A 23,881-nucleotide genomic window follows, 5' to 3' on the forward strand; every position below is an offset into this window, starting at 1 on the left:
CTACTGTTGCCCTCCATCTATTGAACGGTTTGTTGCTGTGTGCCTTCATTACCAACTTATAACACCTCTACAGCAAATGTATCAAGGGGTTTTCTTGACAAGCTTCTTCATAAGGGGGTTCCCATTGCCATCTTCTGAGGTTGAGAGAGTGTGACTTGCCCAAAGTCACCCAGTGGGTTTCCATGACTGGACAGAGATTCAAACCCTGCTTTTCAGAGTCCTAGTCCAATGTTCAAACCACTACACAATGCTGGCTCTTCTATTGAGCAATAGATGGTGCTATACTCCAACAGCACATTGAAAACCAGGGAAGCTGTATGATGCAGCGAGAGAGTAATGTATGACACCTGACACTCAACTCTATTACTCCTTTCCACTCCAATCCAAGGAGGCTGTACACTATACCTATATACAGTGTAATCACAATCGCACTCTATTATGGGTTCTATAGTTTTCACATGCAGGTTTTGTAGCTTTCACATACATGTGAAATCATGGGTCCCCTATGAGAGAATGGTGGAATATAAATAAAATAAACCGAAGCGTTTCATTCACAGCATGGCCATGCTGCATCATGTGTTTTGCAGGCTGCTATGCAGTGTGACTTTGAATTAATTGTGTTTAAGTTTGTAAACACTGAAGGCCTAACTACAAAGCATGATATAGCACAACTGCAATTAGACACAATCCAGATCCTTGCTTATAGTAAAGAAGGAGCAAAGTGGATGCAAACAAAACTATCTACAACCTACAGAAATATACAGTGGGCCATCCACATAAGCTGGGGTTAGCGGCACAGGATCCCCATGAAAGTGGAAAACCCACAAATAAAAAACCCACTTTCAATCTGAGAAAATACCTCAGAGGCTGGCTTTATTCTCTTCTCACACTCAAAACATGACTATATTTCAGCAAAATGGTTTATTTCAAGATGAATTTTTCAGAAGGAATTTGGTAGCATCCGCAAACAATTGATGAGAAGGGTGTCTGCTCATTGTTGTGTGGACAGTTCATCACTTAATGGGACACTTGTTCAGCCCATATTTCTCTCTATGATTAAATCATTTCCATTGCTCCGTGTTTCTGTTTAGTATTAGATTGTTTCAAGAGTTATTTCATTTCTAATTTTACAGGCCATCCCTCTTCCCTGGGCCACATTATGGTGGAAAGCATGGTTACAATAAGATTCATGGAGTTCCTCCACATAGATCACAGATTGGAAAAGTGTGGTATTCTTATTGCTGTGTGAATTAAATCTTGGAATCCCATGGCTGTGTGGTGTAGCCAAGATCAGCTGCAGGGGAATGCACAAGCATGTCCCAGTTTCCCAAAGCATAAGGTTACTCCTTCTTTTCTGTGTGTATAGGAGGAGCCAGAACATACCTTGGTGTACTCCCACAACCAACTGGTAGCCAAGAGGACGTAACTGCACCCACAATTTAGCCAGCTTCTGTTTCACACTGCAGTGAGGAATATTGCACAAGGAGGTACAGGATACCTTCTTCCATGATGTCTATATATATACACACACATACATGTGAAACTGGGGATTATGTCTGCATATGTCACCAACAGGATTCTAGACATACTAAGGTTTGTGCTTTAAAAGCAACACTGTTGAAGCAAGAAGGGCCAGGGGTGCGAGATGAGGAACTACTGGTATTTTGTTACCCTCAAATACTGTGGTTGTAGAGAAATTAATATGCCATGGGTGCTACCTGATGTTGCTTCTAATGGAGGAGAACCACCACGTGGTCATAACTGAGGATGGAGGGTGTGAAGGGCACATGGGAAAAGAGAAGCTTTTGGTTTCTTTGCCCTCTACCACTAATCCAGACTTCACTACAGAGCCTCAGCATTTCATAATCCAAGGTCCTCACACTCTCTCTTCATCAGGCCTCAATGCCAGAGACATTCACCACGGTGCTCTTTCCAGACTTTGAAAGCATTTTCCTGTAGAAAGAAGGAAATAAACATGAAATAAAGAGAGGCTGATCAGAGAGTACTTCAACCAGTTTGTTTCTGTGGGAGGGTACATTTGAAGATTTTTAAACAGAGGCTGGTTGACCATCTCTTGGGAGTGCTTTAATGTGTGTTCCTGAATGGCATGGAGTTGGACTGGATGGGCCTTGAGATCCCTTCCAGCCCTATGATTCTTGTATGATTCTATAAAGATAAACCTTCCAGCCCTCAAATAAAGAACTTTCCTTTTAATAAGGAACACCTGGCAAACCTAGACCTTTGCAGAGGACAAGATGGGATTGCCAGTCATTGCCCTTTCTACCCTTGCCTTCCGTTTTCTATTGTGCCCATCCATATCTCCATACAAACTCACCCATTGTTTTCAGCACTTGTCCTGGATGATTTTTTGTCCAGGATATTGTTTCTGCAGTACATCAGTAAACCGCGGCGGCGTTTGTAATAGCAAGATGCATCCACCACCAGCAAGATCACCAGGAGGATTGCCAGCACAATGGCCAAGATGCTGCCTAAGCCCAAACCTTTCTCTGGAACAAAAGAAGAACCTCTGTTTGCAAATGCAAATATGCAGAGTCCCTGTGCCATTCCCAGTTCCACGCAGTACATAACATCTTAGGCTGCATCTACATTATAGAAATAATACAGTTTGACACCACTTTAAACTAGTGCCTCAAAAAAACTACAAATCCCAAGATTCTGTAGGGTGAAACCATGGCATTTAAAGTGGTGTTAAACTGCATTATTTCTACAGCGCAGATGCACCCTTAGAATGCCTTGGGCTCCTGCTACACTGCAGAATTAATGCAATTTTAACTGGCATGGCTCCATTCTATGGAATCCTGGAATATGTAGTTTGTTGTGGCACCAGAGCTGTCTGCCACAGAACGTTAACCATCTCACAAAACTAAAAAGCCCAGAATTTCATAGCATTGAGCTATGGCGGTAAAAACAGTGTCAATCTGCATTAATTTTACAGTGTAGATGTAACCTTGGGCTAGCCTCTGTGGATGCATTTCATTATATAGCGCACACATAGGTTCTTCCTACTAGAAATGTACATTTTCCCTTCATTCTCATATGTGAAATCTTGGGGTTTGTAGTTTGGAGAGGTACTAGAGCTCTCTGGCTGAGGATTTTTAATGCCCTCCTTTAAACTGCCAATCCCAGGATTCCATAGCCATTGCAGTTAAAGTGGAACAAGAGCACTATAATTCTGTAGTGTGAATGGGCCTTGTCAACAGGGAATACCTTTACCAGAAAAATGGCATTTTATGTGTTGTATTGTGTGTTTACGTTGGTCTTCTTTTTAATGAATATGCTTTTAATTGTTTCTAATGTTAGTGATAGTTTAATTATATACTTTTTAACTTTTGTATGATGTAAACTTCAAGCTGTATCTGTTTGTTAAGCTGACTTGAGATTGGACAAAGTCAAGGGGAGGAGGAAAAAGAGAAGGATCTAGGAGGCATGAGTTGCTAATCCTTGTTTAAATGTTAATATGCTCTCCATATCCATGGATTCAAGCATCCATGGCTTAAACACACACACACACATTCCAAAAAGCAAACCTTGGTTTTCAAATTATATAAAGGACACCACTTTATTATGCCATTGTACTTAATGGCACTTGAGCATCCATGGATTTTGGTATCCACTGGGGGTCCTGGAACCAAATGCAAATGGATACCAAGGGCCCACTGTAAACATCCTGATTCCTATCGAACAGTTAAAGATGGAACATTTATAGCTCACCTTCTTGAAGAGCAACTGTCTTCTCAGTGCTGCCCAGTTCATTGGCAGCTGTTATGAAGAGTTCTGAAATATCTTCTTGTGATGCTGGAGTGAACTGGAATGAACACATTAACAAAAATTAATATCCCTTCCTGGTACAATGTCTTCTATCACTTTTGGAGCTACAGCTCCCACAATCCTCCAGCAAACATGGATCATTTACACATTAACGGACTCATCCGCCTCTCCAGAAATTGGTCTGGTCCTAAATTAAATCCCATTTTCACTGAGGTGGAAGATAATTATGTGCCTCTGGCTGAGATCTTGGATTAAAGACTGCACAGCATAACACCCTGCATTGCAGTCCTATGTGTCTTAGCATAGCATAATAGTTCTAGATGCAGAACTATACTATGCTAAGTCCTTTATTTTTCCCTGGACCTAACATAGGGCCACTGAACCCACATCTTCCATGAAGTATGCAAGGGTCTTCTGGGGATCTCAGCAGGCAATGCAATAATTTCACATCCATCTACACTGGGTCATAGCCAAACCCTTCTGTGATTCCCCCCAGCCCACTTTCCACTAGGCATGGAATGACCATGTGAGGGCTTAGGCAGCTGTATAGTAGGTCCAAGGGGCACTGTCGGTTACTGTGGAGGAATAAAAGGAATAATCTTCACAGCAACCAAAAATAGGTATACACTGGTGTACGGTTAACTTGCATATGCCACTAACAGGATGCCACCTTTCATGTACAGACAGCAGAATTGGCTACTGTGCAGGTGCTGCCTCATTGCCTCACTACTTCTAGCCTGACAGCTGTCTGGTAAGTTGTTTAGGGCATTGCATAAGGATCTAGTGAATAGCTCCTTGCACAACATCAAAAATAGACATGTCTTTATGGGCACCCAAAATGTCAAGGATTTATCATTTCCCTTCCCATCCCAGTAAATGACATGTCTCACCTCAAAGGAGTACAGATATCTATCTTGACTCTCTGCCATCTTCTTGATATCAGCATCTTCAAAAACCTTCCCCTTCCAAGAGATGGAGACAACAGGGGAGGGGTTGGCTAAGATGGTGAAGTTGAGTTGAGTGGGATTCCCAATCTGGGTGACAAATGATTGATCTGTAGGGAGCTCTATCCTTGGAGTGACTGAAAAAGCAACTCAGGTTAGCATTCAGCATTGGTTACTCAATTAAACTAACTCAGCTTTAGATTGTATGCCATTCCACAGGTTTTTATTCTTATTTCATTATGATTTCTACTATGTAAAGCACTGTGCAAATTCTACAGCACTCTATAAATAAATGTTAGTAATAATAATAATAATAATAATAATAATAATAATAATCACCTTGCTTTGTCTTCCCTGTATAGCACAGCTCATGCTGTTTTTTCTTACCTCTCTAGGTTCACATATGCCCTTTAAACATGGTTCAGCAAACACATAGCATTACGAAGAAACAGTGTACTAGATGCACAACATATATTTTGTGCATTTTTGTTGCTTTGTTAATTTTGGATGTTATTGTACTGTACTAGATAAATATACTGTTTATCAAAAATCATTATTACAGTGTGTTCCAGTCCTAGGGTTCTTCAAACGGTTAAAGAAAGAAACATGAATTGAGTTGAAAGTGGAGCAACAGCACTCAGATGGATTTTTCCAGTCTAATGCAGTTGCTTTGTCACATTTTGAGGAGTAGGTTCTGGAGAGCCGGTGTAGTGTGATGGTTTGAGCTTTGCACTCTGACTCTGGAGACCAGGGTTTGAATCACTGCTCAGCCATGGAAAGCTACTGCATGAACATGGACAAGTCATACTAGTCTTAGGCAAAAGCAACTGCAACCCCCCTCTGAACAAATTTTGTTAAGTAAACCATGCAATAGGTTCGCCTTAGTGTTGTCTTAAATCAGAAATGACTTGAAGACACAACAACATGTGGGTGGAGAAAAAGACTGTGCCTCCTACTCCCACAGTTTCCTCTTGTGCCAGAAAGGAGGTATTTTGTTGACTGTCACATCTAACAATAGAACCTTGATGAGCCCAACCAAAGTAAATTGCAGGACCTTCATCCCGTCCAGTTTCTGCATATGGTTATCTGTACAACTTCAGGCATCAGATGGCATATCTGAAAGTCCCACTTACAAACCTATAAGCCACTGTGTGCAATTTGGTCATTTTTTCATGCCTCTCGGGGCTCTAGGCTAAACCTCGATGCACTGATTTTCAACATGTAAGAGGTTTGCTTTCGTTGGTAGAGCCCAGGGAAACCTGTAATACTCCTGAGCATGATCAGATTTGTCCTACTGTTTGCTATGGTTATAACCAACTTCTTTGGACAGATGTGGAGGTAGACTGTAGCATATTCCAAGCAAAAGGCATGCCTTTTAGAACGTCCCTAATCTATCTTTGCCCAAAGTGGTGTGCTGTAGATGTGATGGGTTATTATTCCTATATGCTGAATGTGGCTGATGGGATTTGTAATCAAGCACACCTCAAACAATGCAGGGCTGGGAGAAACTGTTGTAACAGATACGTACAGATCCCAACTTTCACTGTATTGGGGTGGGAAATATTTTCCCCCTCAAATTCTTTTGCACTGTAACTCCCATCAGCCCGTCCAGCATGGCAAACAGTAAAGGACTGTGAGACCTGTTGTCCAAAACACCTCGAGGGCTAAAGTTTTCCCCATCTGTGTCCTATATCATGTCAGTAGAAAGAAGACATCCAGTAGATATCCCAGCTGATCATCTGAAATACCAGTATTTAGCACCCTTCTCTATCAGATCAACAGAAACGTGCATTCCATGCTTCCCATACTTCATTGCTAATTCATCCCCCACCTCACTCAAAATGGCATGTAGAACCTTGACCAATGCTCCTAATTTGCCACTATAGTAAAGACCCCAAAACATATCTTACATTTCACATTGAGAGAGACATTGACGGAAACCACTTCATTCCGCTCTTCAATCCTGGCTTCACAGGTGTAGACACCGGCATCTGTAGGCCTGGTTTCCTTTATTGCCAGTATCCCATGTTCAACAGCGATTCGTCCTGCCAAGCCAAATGGAGATGGTTCACCTTTTGCATATTTGAGCTGCATTGTTCTTTTTTAAATTGTAAGCTGCTTTGAGTCCCAACTTGGGGAGAAAGCAAGGGGCACAAATCAACAGAAGATGAAGGTAAAGACAAAAACAGAGGAGGAGGAGGAAGAAGAGTAATTGGTAACTTGTGAGAGCAGGCAGAGATGGGCAATATATGGCCTGTGGACAACACATAGCCCCTTTCCTGGCCAATTTTGTGTCTTCATTTGGCACCACTGTTAAGAAACTGCTGCCAAACACTGTCAGCACCACAGAAAAACAAGAAAAAGGCCTCTTTCTTTTCTCCTTTTGGAAAGAAAGGAGGCAGCACTGATAGGACTCTATGATTCAGTAGGGGTCTCTGATACTATTCTGTGCTATAGATCAATGCTCCCAGATGGTTTAGAATCCAGATGGATTCAGTGAAGCCCCTCAAGCCCCCAAAGTTCCCCACTCCAGATCTATGGGCACCTCTACTTGGATTTTCCTACTTACCATCCTCAATAGTACTGAGGTCCTGATTTTCAAATATCCATCTGACTGTTGGTGGTGGAATCCCTGCAGCCTGGCAATTTAAATCAACACTGGTGCCTTCATGAACATCTTTCACGGGCTCGATTTTAGTCACAAATGTGGGTTTTTCTATAGATTGCAACATGAGATAAAATTCAGAATTAAGGGCATCATGAAGACACTGTCATGAGAAGGGGCAAAGGCAATTCTACTCCTTTTAACACAACGTAGGTGATAAAATTTAGGCCCTGGAGCCAAATCTATTGTTCCCCAACAGCCACCCTCCCTCAACCATGGATGATTTCCCAAATTTAAAAAGAGATTTTCCTCCATTTTACAACATTAAAATGCCTCCCCTAAGGCTTAATTATTAGCAGCATGGGATTTCATCTGAAATATCCAGTAATTTTGGTCCCATTCATATATCTTGAGCCCTGCCTATCACTGAAATGTAGCCCTCCAAATAGTCAATGAAAATTCATGTGGCACTTGTGCTCTGTAAACCAAGAGATAAAAATGGCTATATCAACATTATGTAAAGATGCCAGCCACAGATGCTGGCGAAACGTCAGGAAGAAAATTTTCTAGAACATGGCCACATAGCCCGAAAAACCCACAAAAAACCATGGATGCTGGCCATGAAAGCCTTTGACTTCACATCATGTAAAGTGCCTAAAATTCATTACAATTTTTGAAAGCTGTATGTGTAGGGAGTAATTTGTCACACCTTCCTCAAGGAATCCTGGGAACTGTAGTCTTGTGCAGACGCAAATCATTACTGTACAGTATAGAGGAATGATCTATATTTCCCTCAGAATATGAATTAAACCCCAGTGAGATGTCACAGTCACTTACGGATCACGTTGATTCTGATCTGGGCAGTAGCAGTCCCTCCAGTTTCAAAGTCCCCCTTGCATGTGAATATCCCTGCCTTTTGGGGATCTGACAGAGTCATCTCCAGCCCCTTGGAGAGTTCATCAACAGGCATCTCTTTGTATGGCTCTGAATTCTCATCAACTTCAGTGTCTTCAGGGTCGACCCACATCAAGGTAGCCTCCCCACCTTTTCTCACTGTCAAGTAGAAGAGGGTTTGAAATACACACTTATACAACTGGACACAGGGGGAAATGACAGAAAAATAATCCATCAGGTAAATAGACAGGTAAATTATGTCAATGCTGTCTTTCAGCAAAACCAAACCATGACAAATGATGGAAAGAAAGAAAAAGGAAAGAAGGAAGGAAGGAAGGAAGGAAGGAAGGAAGGAAGGAAGGTGCTATGTGTATCAAGTTCACTCAGGGTGAGTTATGGGGGAGGATGAAGGTTTTATCCCCCAGATAAAAATTCTAACCCCCAAAATGAATGTTTTCTTCAGTCCTTAAAAGTCTTGTTTTACAGGAATTTATATTTCAGGTGAGCAGTTAGAAATACAGTTTGGAAAAAGCAAGGGGCGGGCAAAGCTACAAAGAGAATCTCAATACAACAAATATAAGAATTCTAGGAGTGAATGCCTTTTGGTGTATTACTCTCTGAAAAAAATTATTTGGATGGGAAAGAATTCTTATGTGGGGCAAATGCTTCATTTCTCCCTCCTCCATAGCTAAACTCCTGAGATAACTCTAACTTGCGGTGACTCTCTCATAGGATTTCCTTGGAAATATGTATTCATAGCAGGTTTGACATCAACTTCATCTGAGGCTGAGAGAGGTCACCCATTGGACTTTCATGGCTGAATGGGGATTTGAATCAACTCCTGGAGTCCAAATCCAACACTCCAACCCGCTACACTACACTTGCTCAACAGATAGATAGATGATAGATAGATAGATAGATAGATAGATAGATAGATAGATAGATGATAGATAGATAAAAGATAGATAGATAGATAGATAGATAGATAGATAGATAGATAGATAGATAGATAGATAGATAGATTCACAGTTTCTTACATGGATGGATAAAAAGATGGTTGAATGTTTCAAGGAAACACCAGGGGTAGCCAACCTGGTCATCTCCAGATGTTGTAGACAATGTGTTCCATACCCCCTGATTGTTGACCATGTTGGTTGAGATATATGGGAACTGGGAGTCCAGATATCTATGCCTACCCTGTCCAGACCAGGGGTAGTCCATGGTTCATGCATGGTGTGGAAGACACACCTGTGCTTGGACCATGAGTTTCTGATGCTCTAAAGACATGCCTAAAAACAGGAGCCACTCTGCTCTCAAGACTACACTCGCCACCTTGCTGTCTATGTACAATTAGAGTACAGAGGAAAAACAATTTCTGCTGCTCTGAAACAAAAAAAGAGACTTTGCAGAACATTGACTGGCTGAGAATCTGTGACATCTCAAATAGTTCATAATGTTAAAACCAGCATGTTGATGGATACTGGCTCCCATCAACCACTGATGGAATGTGTAATCCAGCAACATCTGAAAAGGGACAGATTCCCTAACTGTACAACAAAGAGTACATATTGAAAGATATTTTGAAGATTTTTTTTCTTGAAAAGACAAGGCACCCATAAAAAAATGGTGACAAGGCAAGGAAAAAGGATAACATTGAAAGAAGCTGCTATATATTGAATCGGACCATATTGGTCCATCAGCTTTGTTAATTCTGAACCCACAATTTTGGAATCCTCTCCAATCTTGTGCCAACATTTTGCAATGTATTTTTACAACATTTTGCAATGAAAACCCATGTTTTGCAATGTTCCCCAAAGCTGTGGATTAGACAGATCATCAACCTAGTGTTCCTAGTAAACACCTCAAAATCCACATTTGCTCAATTCATTCCAAACCTGTGCCAATGCTTTGCAATTGCTTTGTAGCATTTTGCAATCAAAACCCTGCATTTTGCAACAGCTCCCAAAAATGAAAGATCTCTACACTTCCTAGAGATGCTGGGCTGAAGAGGGATTTGTTTGAATACTAATGGGAACCCTCCTAATTCACACATGTTGTATTAATATGTGAACCAAAAGGCATTTGGAAATGCTGTGTTATTGTTCACAATTCTCATTTCTATCAGTGCTGTCATTCTGTTCTCAATCACACATTAATTGGCACTTTTACAAGGATAATCTGATTGAAAATTGATATGCATCTCCCTACAAATTGCACCAACAGATGCAGCTTTGTATCCAAAACCGGGAGCCAGTGGAGCTGTTTCAATGAATGTGTAGGGATGTATATGAATTTTCAAAGAGATCGGTTCTTATAAAAGTGTCAAGGAAGATAAAATAGATTTAAGACTGAACAAATGAGAAACTGCCAAAAAATTTACTGATCAATTCCCAGGTTGAATGTGGCATCTTCTACATGAAAATGTTTACCCTGCATCTGAGTTCATCTCACACGGACAAAAATATTCCACTGGCTCCTGTTTTTATGTATGCCTGTACATACCCTCAGTAGTTATTAGCTTTCACCTTTGCATAAGAAATACGCCTTCTGGCCCAACTCCACATTCCCATTGCTTGGGATAATCTCCAGAGCTTCTTTTGAACAGTGGACACTCCCTAGAAGAGAAGAGAAACATGTAACATGAATTCAAAGATATAGCTGGGTTAGTCTGTGGAATCAGTATGTAGAGCGATCTCGTAGCACCTTTGAGACTCACTGAAAGAAGCTGGCAGCATGGGTTTTCATAAACTTAAGTCTACTTCCTCAGATGCATTTGGACAGATTGGCACAGGTCCAGGTACCACCAGTTTGAGTTGCACTATCTGTATCTATGAGCATCCTGACACATCTAGTCCAAAAGCAGAAACAACCACCCTAGTTCACAACTTTTTGATCTATCATTGCTAGTCAGTGAGTAGATAAAAGGAACTAGTTACCATCTGGGACCCTGTTTCATAGAACTAGATCTGAGCCTTTCATCTAAGAAATCTGAGGCTGCATCTGCACTGCAGAATTAATGACGTTTGACACTGCATTAACTGCCAGGGCTCAATGCCATGAAATTCTAAAGTAGTTTTGTGAGATATTTAGCCTTCTCTTTCAGAGAACTCTAGTGCTCCAACAGACTACAAATTCCAGGATTCCATAATATTGAGCCATGGGCAGAGCGATGTCAAACTGCACTATTTCTGCAGTTCGGATACAGCCTGAGACACTTGTGATTTTGGCTATTCTGGAGACCGCCAGAACAGGAATGGTCGATCTCTGTATTCTCAAGGGGTGCTCTTTTCTCAAGAAACTAATATAGGAGATGGAACAATGTGACCCTTTCATTGGTACCTGGGCACTATGATGGGCCAGTAACAAAACCAATATGGGATCCATGGAAGAGATCTGGTAGGGTAAACTGGACCAAGTCATTTCCATTTGGCTAGTTGTGCCATCAGTTAGAACAGTGCTATCCAAAGTGGTGGTCCACTGACCAGTGCTGGTCCCTGAGCCATCTGCTTCTGATCCCTGGAGAGCTTCCAGAAAAGAAAGAATTTTAACCAGTGGGAACAAATATGATACTGGTTCCTGGCAAACGGGGGTGCGGGAATTGCCTGTCCTCCATATCAGGTAGCTTAAGCACATCTTCCAAATTCTTATTAGCACCACCAGCAGCAACAGTAGCCATATTTATATGCTTATTGAAAGTCTACAAGGCAGCTTAAACAAAAAGTCAACGCATACTTAAAACAGAACAAAAATGCAGCCATAAAACACAATCAGATGAGTTTAAAACAGCTAACCTGAAAACAAAAAAAGAAGATAGAAACTGCTAGAATCAGATCATCTTAAACACTACACATCCACCTCATGTTAGCGCAAAGGATTAAACCCGCCCGCCCCCCAGAAGTGTACTCACTCCATACTACAAACTTTTGTTGCAGGTACCACTTGCTTTTTTAAAATCACCTTCCTCTGACATGCTGCCCTCCCAAAGTTGTAGACTATAACCCCTCAGCCAGCATGGCAGTGAGAAAGGCCGTCATAGAATCATATAGAATCGTAGAGTTGGAAGAGACTCCAAGGGCCATCCAGTCCAACCCCATTCTGCCATGCAGGAACTCTCAATCAAAGCATCCCTGATAGATGGCCATCCAGCCTCTGTTTAATGAAGGAAGGAGACTTTTGTCACCAAAAGCATGTGGAAGGAATCAGATTGAGAAAGTCTATCTTAATTTAATCAATAGGAATTAAATAAACCCGGGGCAGGTTAAATGACTAGGAGGCTGTAGCCTCAACAGAGCTAAAAGCCACCCCACTCTGTAGACAGGAACCCTTGGTCTTACCTGCTACAAAAATCAAAATGAGAAACCTCCCTGGTTCCATCCTATAAGGTGAGGTGGATCTATTGGGTATGCTTGTCTCTCAGCACCAGCATCTGGGAACAGGTCCTCCTGGATTATTTATAAAGCATCTCCCCCACCCATCTACCCATATTACTTTTTCTTTTCTCAGATCTGTGCCCTGTGACAGGAAACAAGTTGGGGGGAGAAGAAGAGGGTTGAAGCAGGAAGTTAGGTTGGGTGGGAAACAAGGCAAGAAAAGGGAAAACACTAATATAAACCTGTCCTTTTAGAAAGGGAGGGGACACCATGTGTGAGGGTATCTGGACATTTCATAGACTCATCAAGTTGGAAGAGACCACAAATGCCATCCAGTTCAACCCCTTTGCCATGCGGGAATGCACAATCAAAGCACTCCTGACAGAGGAGCTTTTCTATATGCATATGTTCAAATGAACATCTGTATAGACTTTCCCCCCTATAGTTTCAGTCATCAATGATTTTGTATCTTGGAATTTGTCATATAAGCTTTACTCTGCATGAAACCTGCAACAAAATGTTGCAATGTGGAGCATTTTTCTTCAGCTCCAAACAGCCAGCTACGTTCTCTACTAGGAGATTCCATTCCACACAAATCTGATTTTCTGTTCCCCACTGGTCAGCATGCACAAATTTTTGCGTTGTTGTGGCTTTTGTGGTTGCTCCCTGCTCCCTATCAGTTTTTGCAATGAGATCTTTCTGTGTGCTGCTTCAAAGTTTAAAGGCTTGCTTGCACCTGCTGAGGCATGCATCTTGTACATAGGTACTTAAGCATCAACACTCCCAAGATGAACATCAGAAAAAGGACTGGATGTAGTAAGGTTCACAGGGCATCCTGACAGACAGTTTTCTCATTCTCTCTCATGCACACAGAGAGATATATACACTTTTCAGTTCCTAGGTCTTTAGCCAATGATGGCTGAGGACTCTCACTTCAGTGGGGTGCTGAATCTGGTCCTGGTTACAGTCTGAACTTTAAAGGCGCTATCCAATGTGCTAAGCTCTACCCCCAAAAAACAGGTTTAGCACCTTGGATAGCTCCTTTTAAAATAAAGCCAGCTCACTGCCCCACTGACATGGGAGCTACAGCCAATATTGTCTTCAGCAGCAGGCAAGATACAGAGATTTTAGCCCTTGTTCCATTATTTATCATGACACAAAAATGCTAATTCTCCTAAATTTCCCAACAACACACAACCATTTGTAAAGGCCTAGTGACACAAAAATGCTTCAACTTGCTGCCAGAAAGACAGCAAGGATGGGCCATTCTTGCTTCTCTTGGGACGGAATTCCATAATCTGAGCAACCCCAACATCTGAGTTCCCACCAAATAAGCCTGAGAAGGTGATGAAACAGAGAGAAAGGTCTCTCCAGGTGATTGTAAAACCCTAATGGGATCATTCAGAGAGATATAGGGCCCCAACAGACAGGCCAAAATAAAGCTGCTTCTTCAAGTCACTTTGGAAGTATGCTGTTTAAATGACACACATCTTAAGAGGTCAGAAGCTGTGCCAAAGCTGTGCTCCAGTCCTTAGGAGCACAGCTCCATGGCCCAATTTGACTTCTCCAATTTAAATAAGTCTTTGATGCATTTTAGGGTTTAAAATCTTGAGTTACGTCTTGGTGTCCCAAGGTATGAGGGTCTGAGGTGAAGAAAAGATTAAGAATCACTGCTATATAGTAAAAGAATTCATCATGAGTGTGTCTCTGGGTGACTCCAAATTCCCTATACAAACTTTCTCCACCCATCACAATGACAAGCATTAGGGTAGTTACGTATTTAAAAAAATAGATCCTTAACTCCAAAGGATCTACAATCTCAAGGAAATGGGATGTTTGTGCAAATAAAGGGGAGAGCAGGAAAGACAGGGTTGGAAGATGGATTTCCTTTTCAAAAATAGATTTGCTTCTCCCTGATCACTATCAAATATCTGGAAGAACACCGTCATTCCAACCCTTGTACCCACATCTGATGTTTCCAAACAGTGCCCACCTTGCCAGGTTGTGATGGCATGCACACATGTTAGAGATGCTAACAGGCCAGCCAATGTAGCAGCACTCTGAACAACACTAAAGGAAGCAAACTCCAGGACCATCATTCATCACAATGTCAAGCATTCATAAGTCTGACTAAGCAGAAAGAGACTAAAAGCCCCAAAATATATTCAGCTGCAAAACAAGCAATAACAGCAGGTTTTCTTCCTCTCTCATAATACATGAACCAAGGTCATCCACTTAAGCCGAATGATAGGAGATTCAGGACGGATAAAAGGAAGTCATTGTGGATGGTGCAACTGTGGAATTTGCTGACATGTAATGATGACAGTCAACCTGGATGGCTTTGAAAGAGGATTAGATAAATCCAATAACCCTAGTACTATCAGTGGTGGCTACTAGTCCAGCTGGCTATATAGCCCCTTGAGTAACAGCTGCAGTATACCACTTTGATATCACTTGCTGCAGGATGGAAGAATGCAAGCTGCTGGCAGATGGGATGTGCAGTTGCACTCATGTCCTGTTAATGGATTCTGATACACAACTGATTCACCAAAGCTTATATAAAAAGCTGGAGCAGGTGGCCTTCAGTCTGATCCAGCATTTCTTGTCTTCTGTTGGGGGCTGGCCAAGCTGAAATGAAGGACTTTGTCCTTCCGGCAGAAGTTCATTGCATTTCTATGCTGGATGGTGGAGGAGGATTTCCTTTATCTTCCAGCTTGCTTACTTTCTATCCTAGGCACTGAAAGAATATACATTATTGTTCATCACATTGTAAAATAATGAGTTTCCCAATGCTTGAGGACACCCCCCCCCCATGAGAAGAATAGAACATTGGTCAAGATTCTCAGCATTTTGCAGTTTGATGAGTCTTTGAAATAATTATTCTGAGCACATGTGTGCATGTTTTCTGTGCAGGTTTTTTCACACAAGACATGCCTTTTGCACATAAAAAGGGGTTTCCTAAGCAGGAGACAGTGGCTAAAATCCGGTTGATGTCTTCCTCATGTTGATGTCTTACAGATGGTTGTCTGATGCAGAATGCCTGCTTTTAGTTCAAGGCTGCAGAAGTGGAGTTATACATGTGGTGCAATTGCAGATGGGGATGTGCATTCGATGGTGTATTTAGTTCTACAACTTTTGCCATTTTGCACAAAGAAGGCATAGCAGAATCTATGTGTAATTCTGCATGCAGAGATCTGTCGTATGGGGCACCAACATGGGACCTCAGCCAGCTTATTTCCTGAACAAACAAATAAAAGCTCACATGTTTTAGGGACACAAAAAAGTGTATTTTTGCACAGAATAACCAAAAGACATCTCCAAATGCAACTACCAGGAGAATACTGCACAGAGTTCTTTATATTCACTTACTGCAGGGAGAATACCATGGAAATTATATGGGAAGATGCTCAATGCAAAGATTTACATCCATAGGCACAGAGGATGACTGGATATTCCATCACTCTTCTGCCTAGCCCAGAAATGCATGGTCAGATACAATGAGACATAACCAAGCCTTATGATGGAAACCAAACCTTATGAGGAATGACTTAGGGAGCTGGATATGTTTAGCCTGGGGAAGGGAAGACTGAGAGGTGACATGACATTTATCCTTAACTATCATCTGAAGAGATATGATGTAAAAGATGGAGCCAGGTTGTTTCCTGCTGCTCCAGAAGCTAGAATACAAAGCAATGGGTTCAAAGTGCAAGAAAAGAAATTCCATCTAAACGTTAGGAATAGTATCTTGATGGTAAGAGCTTCAACAGTGGAATAGACTGCCTCAGAAGGTGGTGGGCTCTCAGTCTTTGAGGATCTTTAAACAGAGATTAGATCGACATAATTCAGGGGTGCTTTAATTGTATGTTCCTACAAGACAGGGGTTGGACTAGATGACCTTTGCAGTCACTTTTAAATCTAAGATTTTATGATTCTATGATTCTGTAACATCCAGACTGGCAAGCAGAAGCCAAGATCATATTGGCCACTGTAACTACACCAGTAGAAGAGAGGCAGCAGGAGAAAGACCATGAATACTGTTTGGACAGCTTTATCTTCTAATATGACCATCTGTTTATCTCCTTTTACTGCTGTTTCCCTAAACACAGCAAGCCTGCCTCTTCACGTTTTGAAATATGAGAAAGGATGTGAGACCTTACCATAGTTTAAAAGACTAAGGCAGGTTACAGACCACTGAAAAGCGGCGGTCTGCCGCCGCCGCCGGTTGCTGCGTCCGGGAACCACAGCAGCCAAACCACCCAGTTCCCCGACGCAGCAAAGAAGAAGCGCGAAAATCGCACTTCTTCCTGCTCCCCAGATGTGACACCGCGAGGCGCTAGTTGCGCACTCACGATGTCACTTCCACTGCGCGACGTGCGGACGCAGAGCGTTCACTATGTCAAAATGGCGGCCCCTGTGTGGACGGGCGTCACCATTTGTTACGGACTGGGTCCATAATAGGGTTGAGGGGCGTCCGGAAGGGACGCCCCTTCTCAACCCTACTACGCCCCTTCCTAACCCTAGTACGGCCCTTTGGTGCATTTGTAACGCGCCTTAGAATTACTTGACTGTACCACTGCAGAATTATGGGGCTGAGATGCAAAGAGTTTGTAGAGCATCAATAAGAAGTCAGGGTGCTTTTTGAACTCTAAAGTTTGGTTCTCAGTTAGGAGGAGGCAATGGGTCCAGTGTTTGAGCTCTTTCCAGTCCTGAATATTTGGTGCCAAATTTATTTACAAGGTGTTTTCCTGGCATCACTGAAATCCCTATTACATTGTCCTCTTGCAACTGGGTGGGACTGTAAGGATAGGACAATAAGAGCAAGATTACTTAGAGAAGGGAAGAAAACAAGACAGGATGTTTCTGTCTCCCGACAAAGACCATTGTATGGTGGATACTTTATTTAGCTTTACTGTCCCCTGTTCCATGTTTACTGTGCTCAGAGAAAGGAGATAATGGTTTTCCAATCTGTTTTGGCATCCAAGCTTGAAAGAGTCCCCTTATCACCTGGGAGGGATGGCACTAGATGCTTGCATCACAATAATCTCCTCATTGTTTTCTGAGTCCAAATAACATCAATTCCCAAATATCATTAATTTGGAATTAGCCTACGTGTATTTTGGCGGGTAGAACTCAGGAGCGTTGCTTTTTTTATCCCTGATGAGAAACCATCCTTCTAAACTGAGCACACAACCTGCATTAGCAGGCTGGTTAAACAGTAAAAGCGGTAAAAGACAAAATAGGCAAACAATTCCTACTTTATATCTTTGGGAGGGATTAGTGCCTAGCACAATAAGGACTAAAATAATGACAATCTTGTCGATTTGGCCATAGTGCTTCAGTTCATCCGTCTCCAAGACTCAAACAAATCAGACGGTCAGATAAGTGGACACAAGGACATTTGTGCTCACTTGTCTGATACTGTGGTGCAACCATGGCCCTGTAATAGCCTTTCACTAGAATTCTACTGGAGACACTGATCTAACTCCAACTACTAGCCCAAACTAGAGTCAACCTGCCTTGATCCTATGTGTAAGAAGCAGGAAAAAGTTAATTTAAAATGAAACTATAATGGTACAAAGTAATTTAGAAAGCCTTAAAGCTAATTACTTTTGGAAAGTACCTTCCTGTGGTTTGAATGTTGGACTATGGCTCTGGAGACCAGGGTTCGATTCCCCACTCAACCATGAAACCCACTGGATGATCGTGGGCAAGTCATATGCTCTCAATCTGAGAGAAGAGCAATGGCAAACCTCCTCTGAACAAATCTTGCCAAGAAAACCCCATATAGCTCCACCCTAGGGTTGCCATCAGTTGGAAACAACTTGAAGACACACAGCAACAAACAACAAAAGTAGCCATTTATAGCTATGTGCAAGAAACACGGAAAGTTAATTTAAAATTAAAATTATAATGGTTCTAAGTAATTGTGGGGACCTTATCACTAATTACTTTTGGAAGTAACTTCCCATGCACTGGACAGGTTCCCCACCCATCTGTCTTAAAAGAAATCTCCTTGTATTTAATAGCTTCCTTTATTCTATTGGTGAACAACCCTAGCTTCCTTTTTTCTTTTTCCTGTACACGTTCCCAGTCTATGGTTATGCAGTTTATTTGTTTCTGTTATTCTGTTTTAAATAGCTTCCATGCATCCTGAAGGGACTTCACCCTCCTGTCTCCCCCTTTGAACAAAGGCATTCCTGATTCAAGCATCTTATTCTTTCTTGGTAGTTTTCCATTTAGACCTGTGAGACTTGAAAATCAACTAAAAGGAGGTTCAGGACAAGATGGCACCTCTTCCACAGTCCATGTACCATCATCATCATCATCATCATCATCATCATCATCATCATCATCTCAACCTTTTCCTAAAACCGGAACTCAAGACAGCTTACAATATTAGAGAGAGAGAGAGAGAGAGAGTTAAAAGCATACAATAATGTTACACTAAAATAGTGTAACCTGGAAGAGGTGCCATAGGCACACTGGTGTGCCATGATGAAGCCACTTCCACACCGTGCCATTTGGGCACTGCGCCTGGTATGCATAAACATCGTGCACGTTGTATGGCTGGACGTGCACCAAAATGGCACCCAGGTGATGCGGTAAGGACTTCGAGCGTGCGGACGCTCAGCCCTCGCCGTGGATACAGGCCTGCACAAAGTGCCAGTCAGTACAGCCACATAGATATATTTGAAATTAATTTGTTCAATATCTCCTTCTAGCCCACTAGGTTGGACACATTCTCCTTTCTTGGATAGAGGTAGAAGTGCAGCTAGTACAGCCTGTCCAATGCTGAAGACATGCGCCCTTCATCACACTCTGGCCCGTTGTCTGTCTTCTTCCCTCCCAAATATTTGTGTTTGTGAGGCACTTGGTTCTAGCATCTCCTTGCACCATTGTATTTAGCCTCATGGCTAAAAATAACATTTCCAAAAACAAGGCCATTTCCTACTCAGCTGCATCCTCTTTCCCCAGCTACCTCCAAACCTGTGTGGATGACAGATACCCTATGAGCGGGTGGAGTCTGGGAAAGAAACAACAGAGTCCAAGATGAGGTAAATTATTTAGCTTTGGTGTCTCTTTTGAGGGAGACAAGGGGACTCCTAACCAGGATGTTGCAGTAGGCAACATGGGGATAGATAAGGTAGAAGCTAGACAAGAGGAAGGGAGCTGGCTCCAGATACCAGTACTGGAAGTGAGAATGGCATTTAAATGTTAGGACAGGAGAGCAAGGAGTCAGTGAGGCACCTGAGTTTTATTCTGGGCTCCAACCCCTTGCAGAAACATTGTCATTGCTGCCGTCAAGTGGCATTCCTCCGCAACAAATGGACATTTCTTCCTGTGGCTTTGAGCTAGCTGCACATTGTGCTAAAAAAAAAAGAGTTGTGCAAATACTTGGCTGAAAGACATCATCTTGTAACCAACTCACCTGCTTCCAGGAAACAGCTGTTAATAATATGAGAATGCCTTCCGCTTGGGTTTTCCTCTTTGCCAGTGTGGCCATCTTCAGACAATAGCTTTGTGCTGCCCTGTTGTGGATGCAGTGGATATGGAGAAAGGGAAAGGAAATTGCCTTCTGAAACCGAAACCTTCCTTCCTTCCTCAAAAACCTTAGCACTGCAGAGGAAGAATGGGACATTAGTATACTCCACAAACTCATCTCACTGTCTTCCTTCAGTTTTATCCCAAATATGTCTTTCATATCTTTCTGAAGCATTAAAGGCATCTATCGGCAAGAATCCTTTTCTGGTTTTATTCCAACGTAAGCAGGATCATGCTAGCTCAGGGACATGGAAAATGCAGCACATGGGCCGGATGTAGCCCCTGAACCTCATTTCTGCAGTTCCCGGGATCCCCAGCTGTTCTGCAAAGTCCTCTGAGTCCTGAGTTTAATTTTCAGACCATTTCTCAGGACATTACCACACAAGCCCCATTCCTGCAGCAAACATGTCAGTTGAAAATGTTAAAAAACGGGGAAAATACCAGCTTCAGAGCAGCCATTATCACATATCTTCTCAAACATGCTACTGGGGCAGCTGTGATTATTGTTCTCTCTTCCTCATTCCCCCTTAACCTTGCCTCCCTGTTCCGTGCCCTACACAGCATGACTTTCAGTTGATTTTATTTATTTGTACTTTCACTTATTCATGCAATTCTGAAGCTCTGCTACAGCGATTTAAGCTTTTAAAAGAAGAAATTTAAAAATATAAAGGCATTCAGCCTGCTTGGGAATAGCAAAGGATAGTAGGAACAGGGGAGGAGGAGATGTCACTGATACCACCTGACTGCCAATATCGCAACTGCCCTGGCAGCGATGTTTCACACCTGGGACTAGCGCAATTGCAAGCTCATTGACAGGTTTCCCCCATCAAAGGAAAGGTTGACCTAATCGCACTTCAGGGACACAGCTGCTGCAAGTCGGAGGTGTCATCACGAACCAAAATGGCTTTTCCCCAGGTCTAATTGCAGTTTTTGTTGGTTTTTAAACAGAGGCTGGATGGCCATCTGTCAGGGGTGCACTGACTGTGTCTTCCTGCATGGCAGGGATTGGGCTTGATGGTCTCTTCCAACTCTATGATTCTATGTGATATAGTCCTCAGAGCACTGTTCACTTCAAAATAGCCCATAATTAAAGAAAACCTGTCATTACCAGAATCCCCAACCCCTTTTGTGTGTCACAAATTGGCCCAGAATGGCAGTCAGGAGTGATGTGATGCTACATCCAGTGTGCCAGGAAGTGCAGGGGCAGGCCACACAAGAGGGGTGAAAACTGTCCTCGATGCAGTTGCCCATTCCCATGCTAGCTTAACTACATCTACTAACATTGTACAGTGTTTTTGTCCAGCTGCCCACAGTGCCGTTCATTCCCCTTCGCAACCCGAAGAGACAATATTGCCTATTGGATTGCACAGGAGTTGGCAGGAAAGCTCCCTCACATCACCATCCAGCTGGCCACCTCTGCTCTCCTAGATCTCTGTGGGACCATTGTATATCTAATCTACTGGGGCTTTGGGCTTCGCCAGCTCCAAACAGGATCTCAGTGTCTGCAAGGTTTGTTTCGTCATATTGATATGTTTCACTCTTAACATTTCTGGAAGACCAGGATGTTGGTTTGTTTATTTAGAAAAGATCGAAGCAACTTTCAGGAGCAGAGGCAACTTGGCATCTTAGACTCCACTGCTTCACATGTCCAATGCTGCCACCTACATGGCAGCAAACAGAATTGGAGGAGGACACTTCTGTTGATGCAAAAACCAGGGGTTTCTAGTGAGTTAAATTTAATCATATATGTCAATTTATCATTAGCAATTAAATCATAAAGTTTCCACATCCAAAGTAAAATGTATGGGATATTTTCTCCTTTCCATAATCTTGCATGAACCATTCTGGCAGCTGCTAGCATACAAAATAAAACTCTACCATGTTTCCTCTCTAATTCCCAATTTCTCACGATCCAGCCTTTCCCACCTTTCCTCCTATTAGCTTTGTATGTTTGTTAAAATTGCACTGGTTTTGTGTGACTGTGTACACCTTTGCACATTTCTAAATAAACCTTTTTTAATTCATTAAAATGGAGTCTCTCTGCAATGAATACTGGTATACATAGGTGAAAAGATGCTGTTAAGTTACCCACCTCTTGCAAGCCTTCTGTTGAGCTAATAATTCCCCTAAGATACCAAGGAGATGCTGTCACTTTTGGTGGGGAGAGAAGTGACCCAAATTTTCACTAACAACCTGGAGATACATCAAGAGAAGAGTAGTTTGACAAAGCTGTTTTTCGACTGAGCTGATGAAATAGCCTGCTTCCTATCTCCCTCTGCTGTCATTTGAGAGAATAGCTGCTGCTCAGGGAAAGTTAAAAGAAAGTGCCATTCAAGACATACAGCTAATGACTGTAAGAACTGCTTCATAAAACTCACCATTCATTTCTTGACTTTATAGCAAAAAAATAAATAAATCATGTTATGGATGCTAACTAAAATACAACCGATGGTGGTTTCTATAACAGTGAGGTAGTGAATCTGCTCTGGGTTTTGGTCTGAAGCATAAATGGACCAACCCATGTGCTAAACCTATTTTGAGAGTGAGTTCAGCACCAATAAATAGCTCCCTTTAAGTTCAGATTAAAGCTTGGAATATATTTACTACTAGCAACTTATATCCTTGACTATTTTGTCTTGGCGTGTGGGGATGAATATTGACAATAGGGTGTTGTTGTTGTTTTGTATGTGTGAGTCTGTGTGTCGTTTTGTCCACTGTGGGGAAAATGAGCAAGGAATTCTCCCCACATCTGAACATCCCAACAGGTTGAGGAATTATTCTGCATCGTGATTTTGACATAAAAATCTAATTTCTGTGCAAATTCTCTCTCTCTCTCTCTCTCTCTCTTTTTCCTTCATGTGAAGCAAAACAGGGATTTGCACCAGAAACTCCACATGGTTTTCCATGCAGAATCATTCCTCTGCAATATTTTCAACTACAGAGAGAAAAGTGCAAATGATTCTCATGGCTCTTTTACCATTGGGTGTTTGCCAACTGTCAGTAATGTAATTTTTTGACCTGGAAATAAATAATAACAAATGTTCTTTCCATTCCTATTTGCTACAAACTGACATTGGAACTACCAGATGCCACCACAGAACTCTCTGAATTATTAAATATGGAATAACAGGCAGTATTAACCCGCATACCTATTAATATAGTTTGAAATCAAGTAATAAACAGCCCCTTTTATCTTTGTTGTCCTTTAATGTTTCCCATTTTATTTTCAGTTTCTTTCCTCGCCATATAATTTTTTTCAGCTTCTTATTCCAGTCCAAGAAATTTTTCATTCAAAACCATATGATCTTTGGAATAGCGGTATATAAATAAAACAGATTATTATTATTATTATTATTATTATTATTAAGCTGAGAAACAAAAGTATAATTTTAGGGAGGATGTGCATTTTTATTACTGAAATTTTGCCCAGTAGTGATAAGTTTAACTTATTCCATTGCTGAAGGTCCATTTGTATTTCTCTTCATACAATAGTGTAGTTGTTATCGTAAAAACTGAGATTCTTATTGATTAACCCGATACCTAAGTACTTGATTTTTTTTTCCAGTCTGGATATTAACTTCTCTTCTATTTTTTGCATATTTTTACTTAGAATGTATTTTTCCTTGTTCAATTTGAATCCCAAGCATTTTCCAAAAATGTTCATCTCTCCTAATGTTTGATCAATGCTTTTAAGTGGATCTTCAAGTATAAGTACCATATCATCGGTGAAAGCTCTT

At 41.8% G+C, this 23,881-nt stretch overlaps 1 protein-coding gene and 1 long non-coding RNA gene across 4 annotated transcripts; both read right to left on the bottom strand.

The window, feature by feature from the left end:
* Positions 1-906: 906 nt before the first annotated feature.
* On the bottom strand, positions 907-12,668 carry LOC149304837 (neural cell adhesion molecule 2-like). Of its 3 annotated transcripts, XM_089478919.1 has the most exons (9): positions 12,567-12,668; positions 10,758-10,847; positions 8,176-8,391; positions 7,303-7,449; positions 6,644-6,778; positions 4,680-4,870; positions 3,733-3,826; positions 2,336-2,507; positions 907-1,953 (listed from the first exon to the last, which is right to left on the bottom strand). In XM_089478919.1, the coding sequence occupies exons 1-9, from the start codon at positions 12,604-12,606 to the stop codon at positions 1,893-1,895; spliced, it is 1,146 nt and encodes a 381-aa protein (XP_089335045.1). In that variant the 5' UTR covers positions 12,607-12,668; the 3' UTR covers positions 907-1,892. The 3 variants fall into 3 exon arrangements, with proteins under 3 accessions (XP_089335045.1, XP_089335044.1, XP_089335047.1); XM_089478918.1 differs by lacking the exons at positions 10,758-10,847; positions 12,567-12,668 and adding an exon at positions 9,270-9,392; XM_089478921.1 differs by lacking the exons at positions 2,336-2,507; positions 10,758-10,847; positions 12,567-12,668 and adding an exon at positions 9,270-9,460.
* A 7,387-nt stretch (positions 12,669-20,055) lies between these two features.
* Positions 20,056-23,328, bottom strand: LOC149304838 (uncharacterized). The gene is made up of 3 exons (XR_016271832.1): positions 23,294-23,328; positions 22,237-22,337; positions 20,056-20,219 (listed from the first exon to the last, which is right to left on the bottom strand). It is a non-coding gene; the product is annotated as an uncharacterized LOC149304838 (long non-coding RNA).
* Positions 23,329-23,881: the final 553 nt, after the last annotated feature.

Source organism: Sceloporus occidentalis, unplaced genomic scaffold (genome assembly GCF_023333645.1).
Source record: "Sceloporus occidentalis isolate IW3139 unplaced genomic scaffold, rSceOcc1.0.p SCAF_13, whole genome shotgun sequence".
NCBI classification, from domain to species: Eukaryota; Metazoa; Chordata; class Lepidosauria; order Squamata; family Phrynosomatidae; genus Sceloporus; species Sceloporus occidentalis.

What these genes read in the sequence shown, in the direction of transcription:
- LOC149304837 (XM_089478919.1), bottom strand. Translation starts at nt 12,606, where the DNA reads ATGGAACCAGGGAGGTTTCTCATTTTGATTTTTGTAGCAG. An exon ending in TGTCTCTCTCAATGTGAAAT is followed by an intron (nt 4,871 to 6,643) that starts GTAAGATATGTT and finishes TTGCTTTTTCAG; the next exon opens with TCACTCCAAGGATAGAGCTC. An exon ending in GACAGTTGCTCTTCAAGAAG is followed by an intron (nt 2,508 to 3,732) that starts GTGAGCTATAAA and finishes CTTTTGTTCCAG; the next exon opens with AGAAAGGTTTGGGCTTAGGC.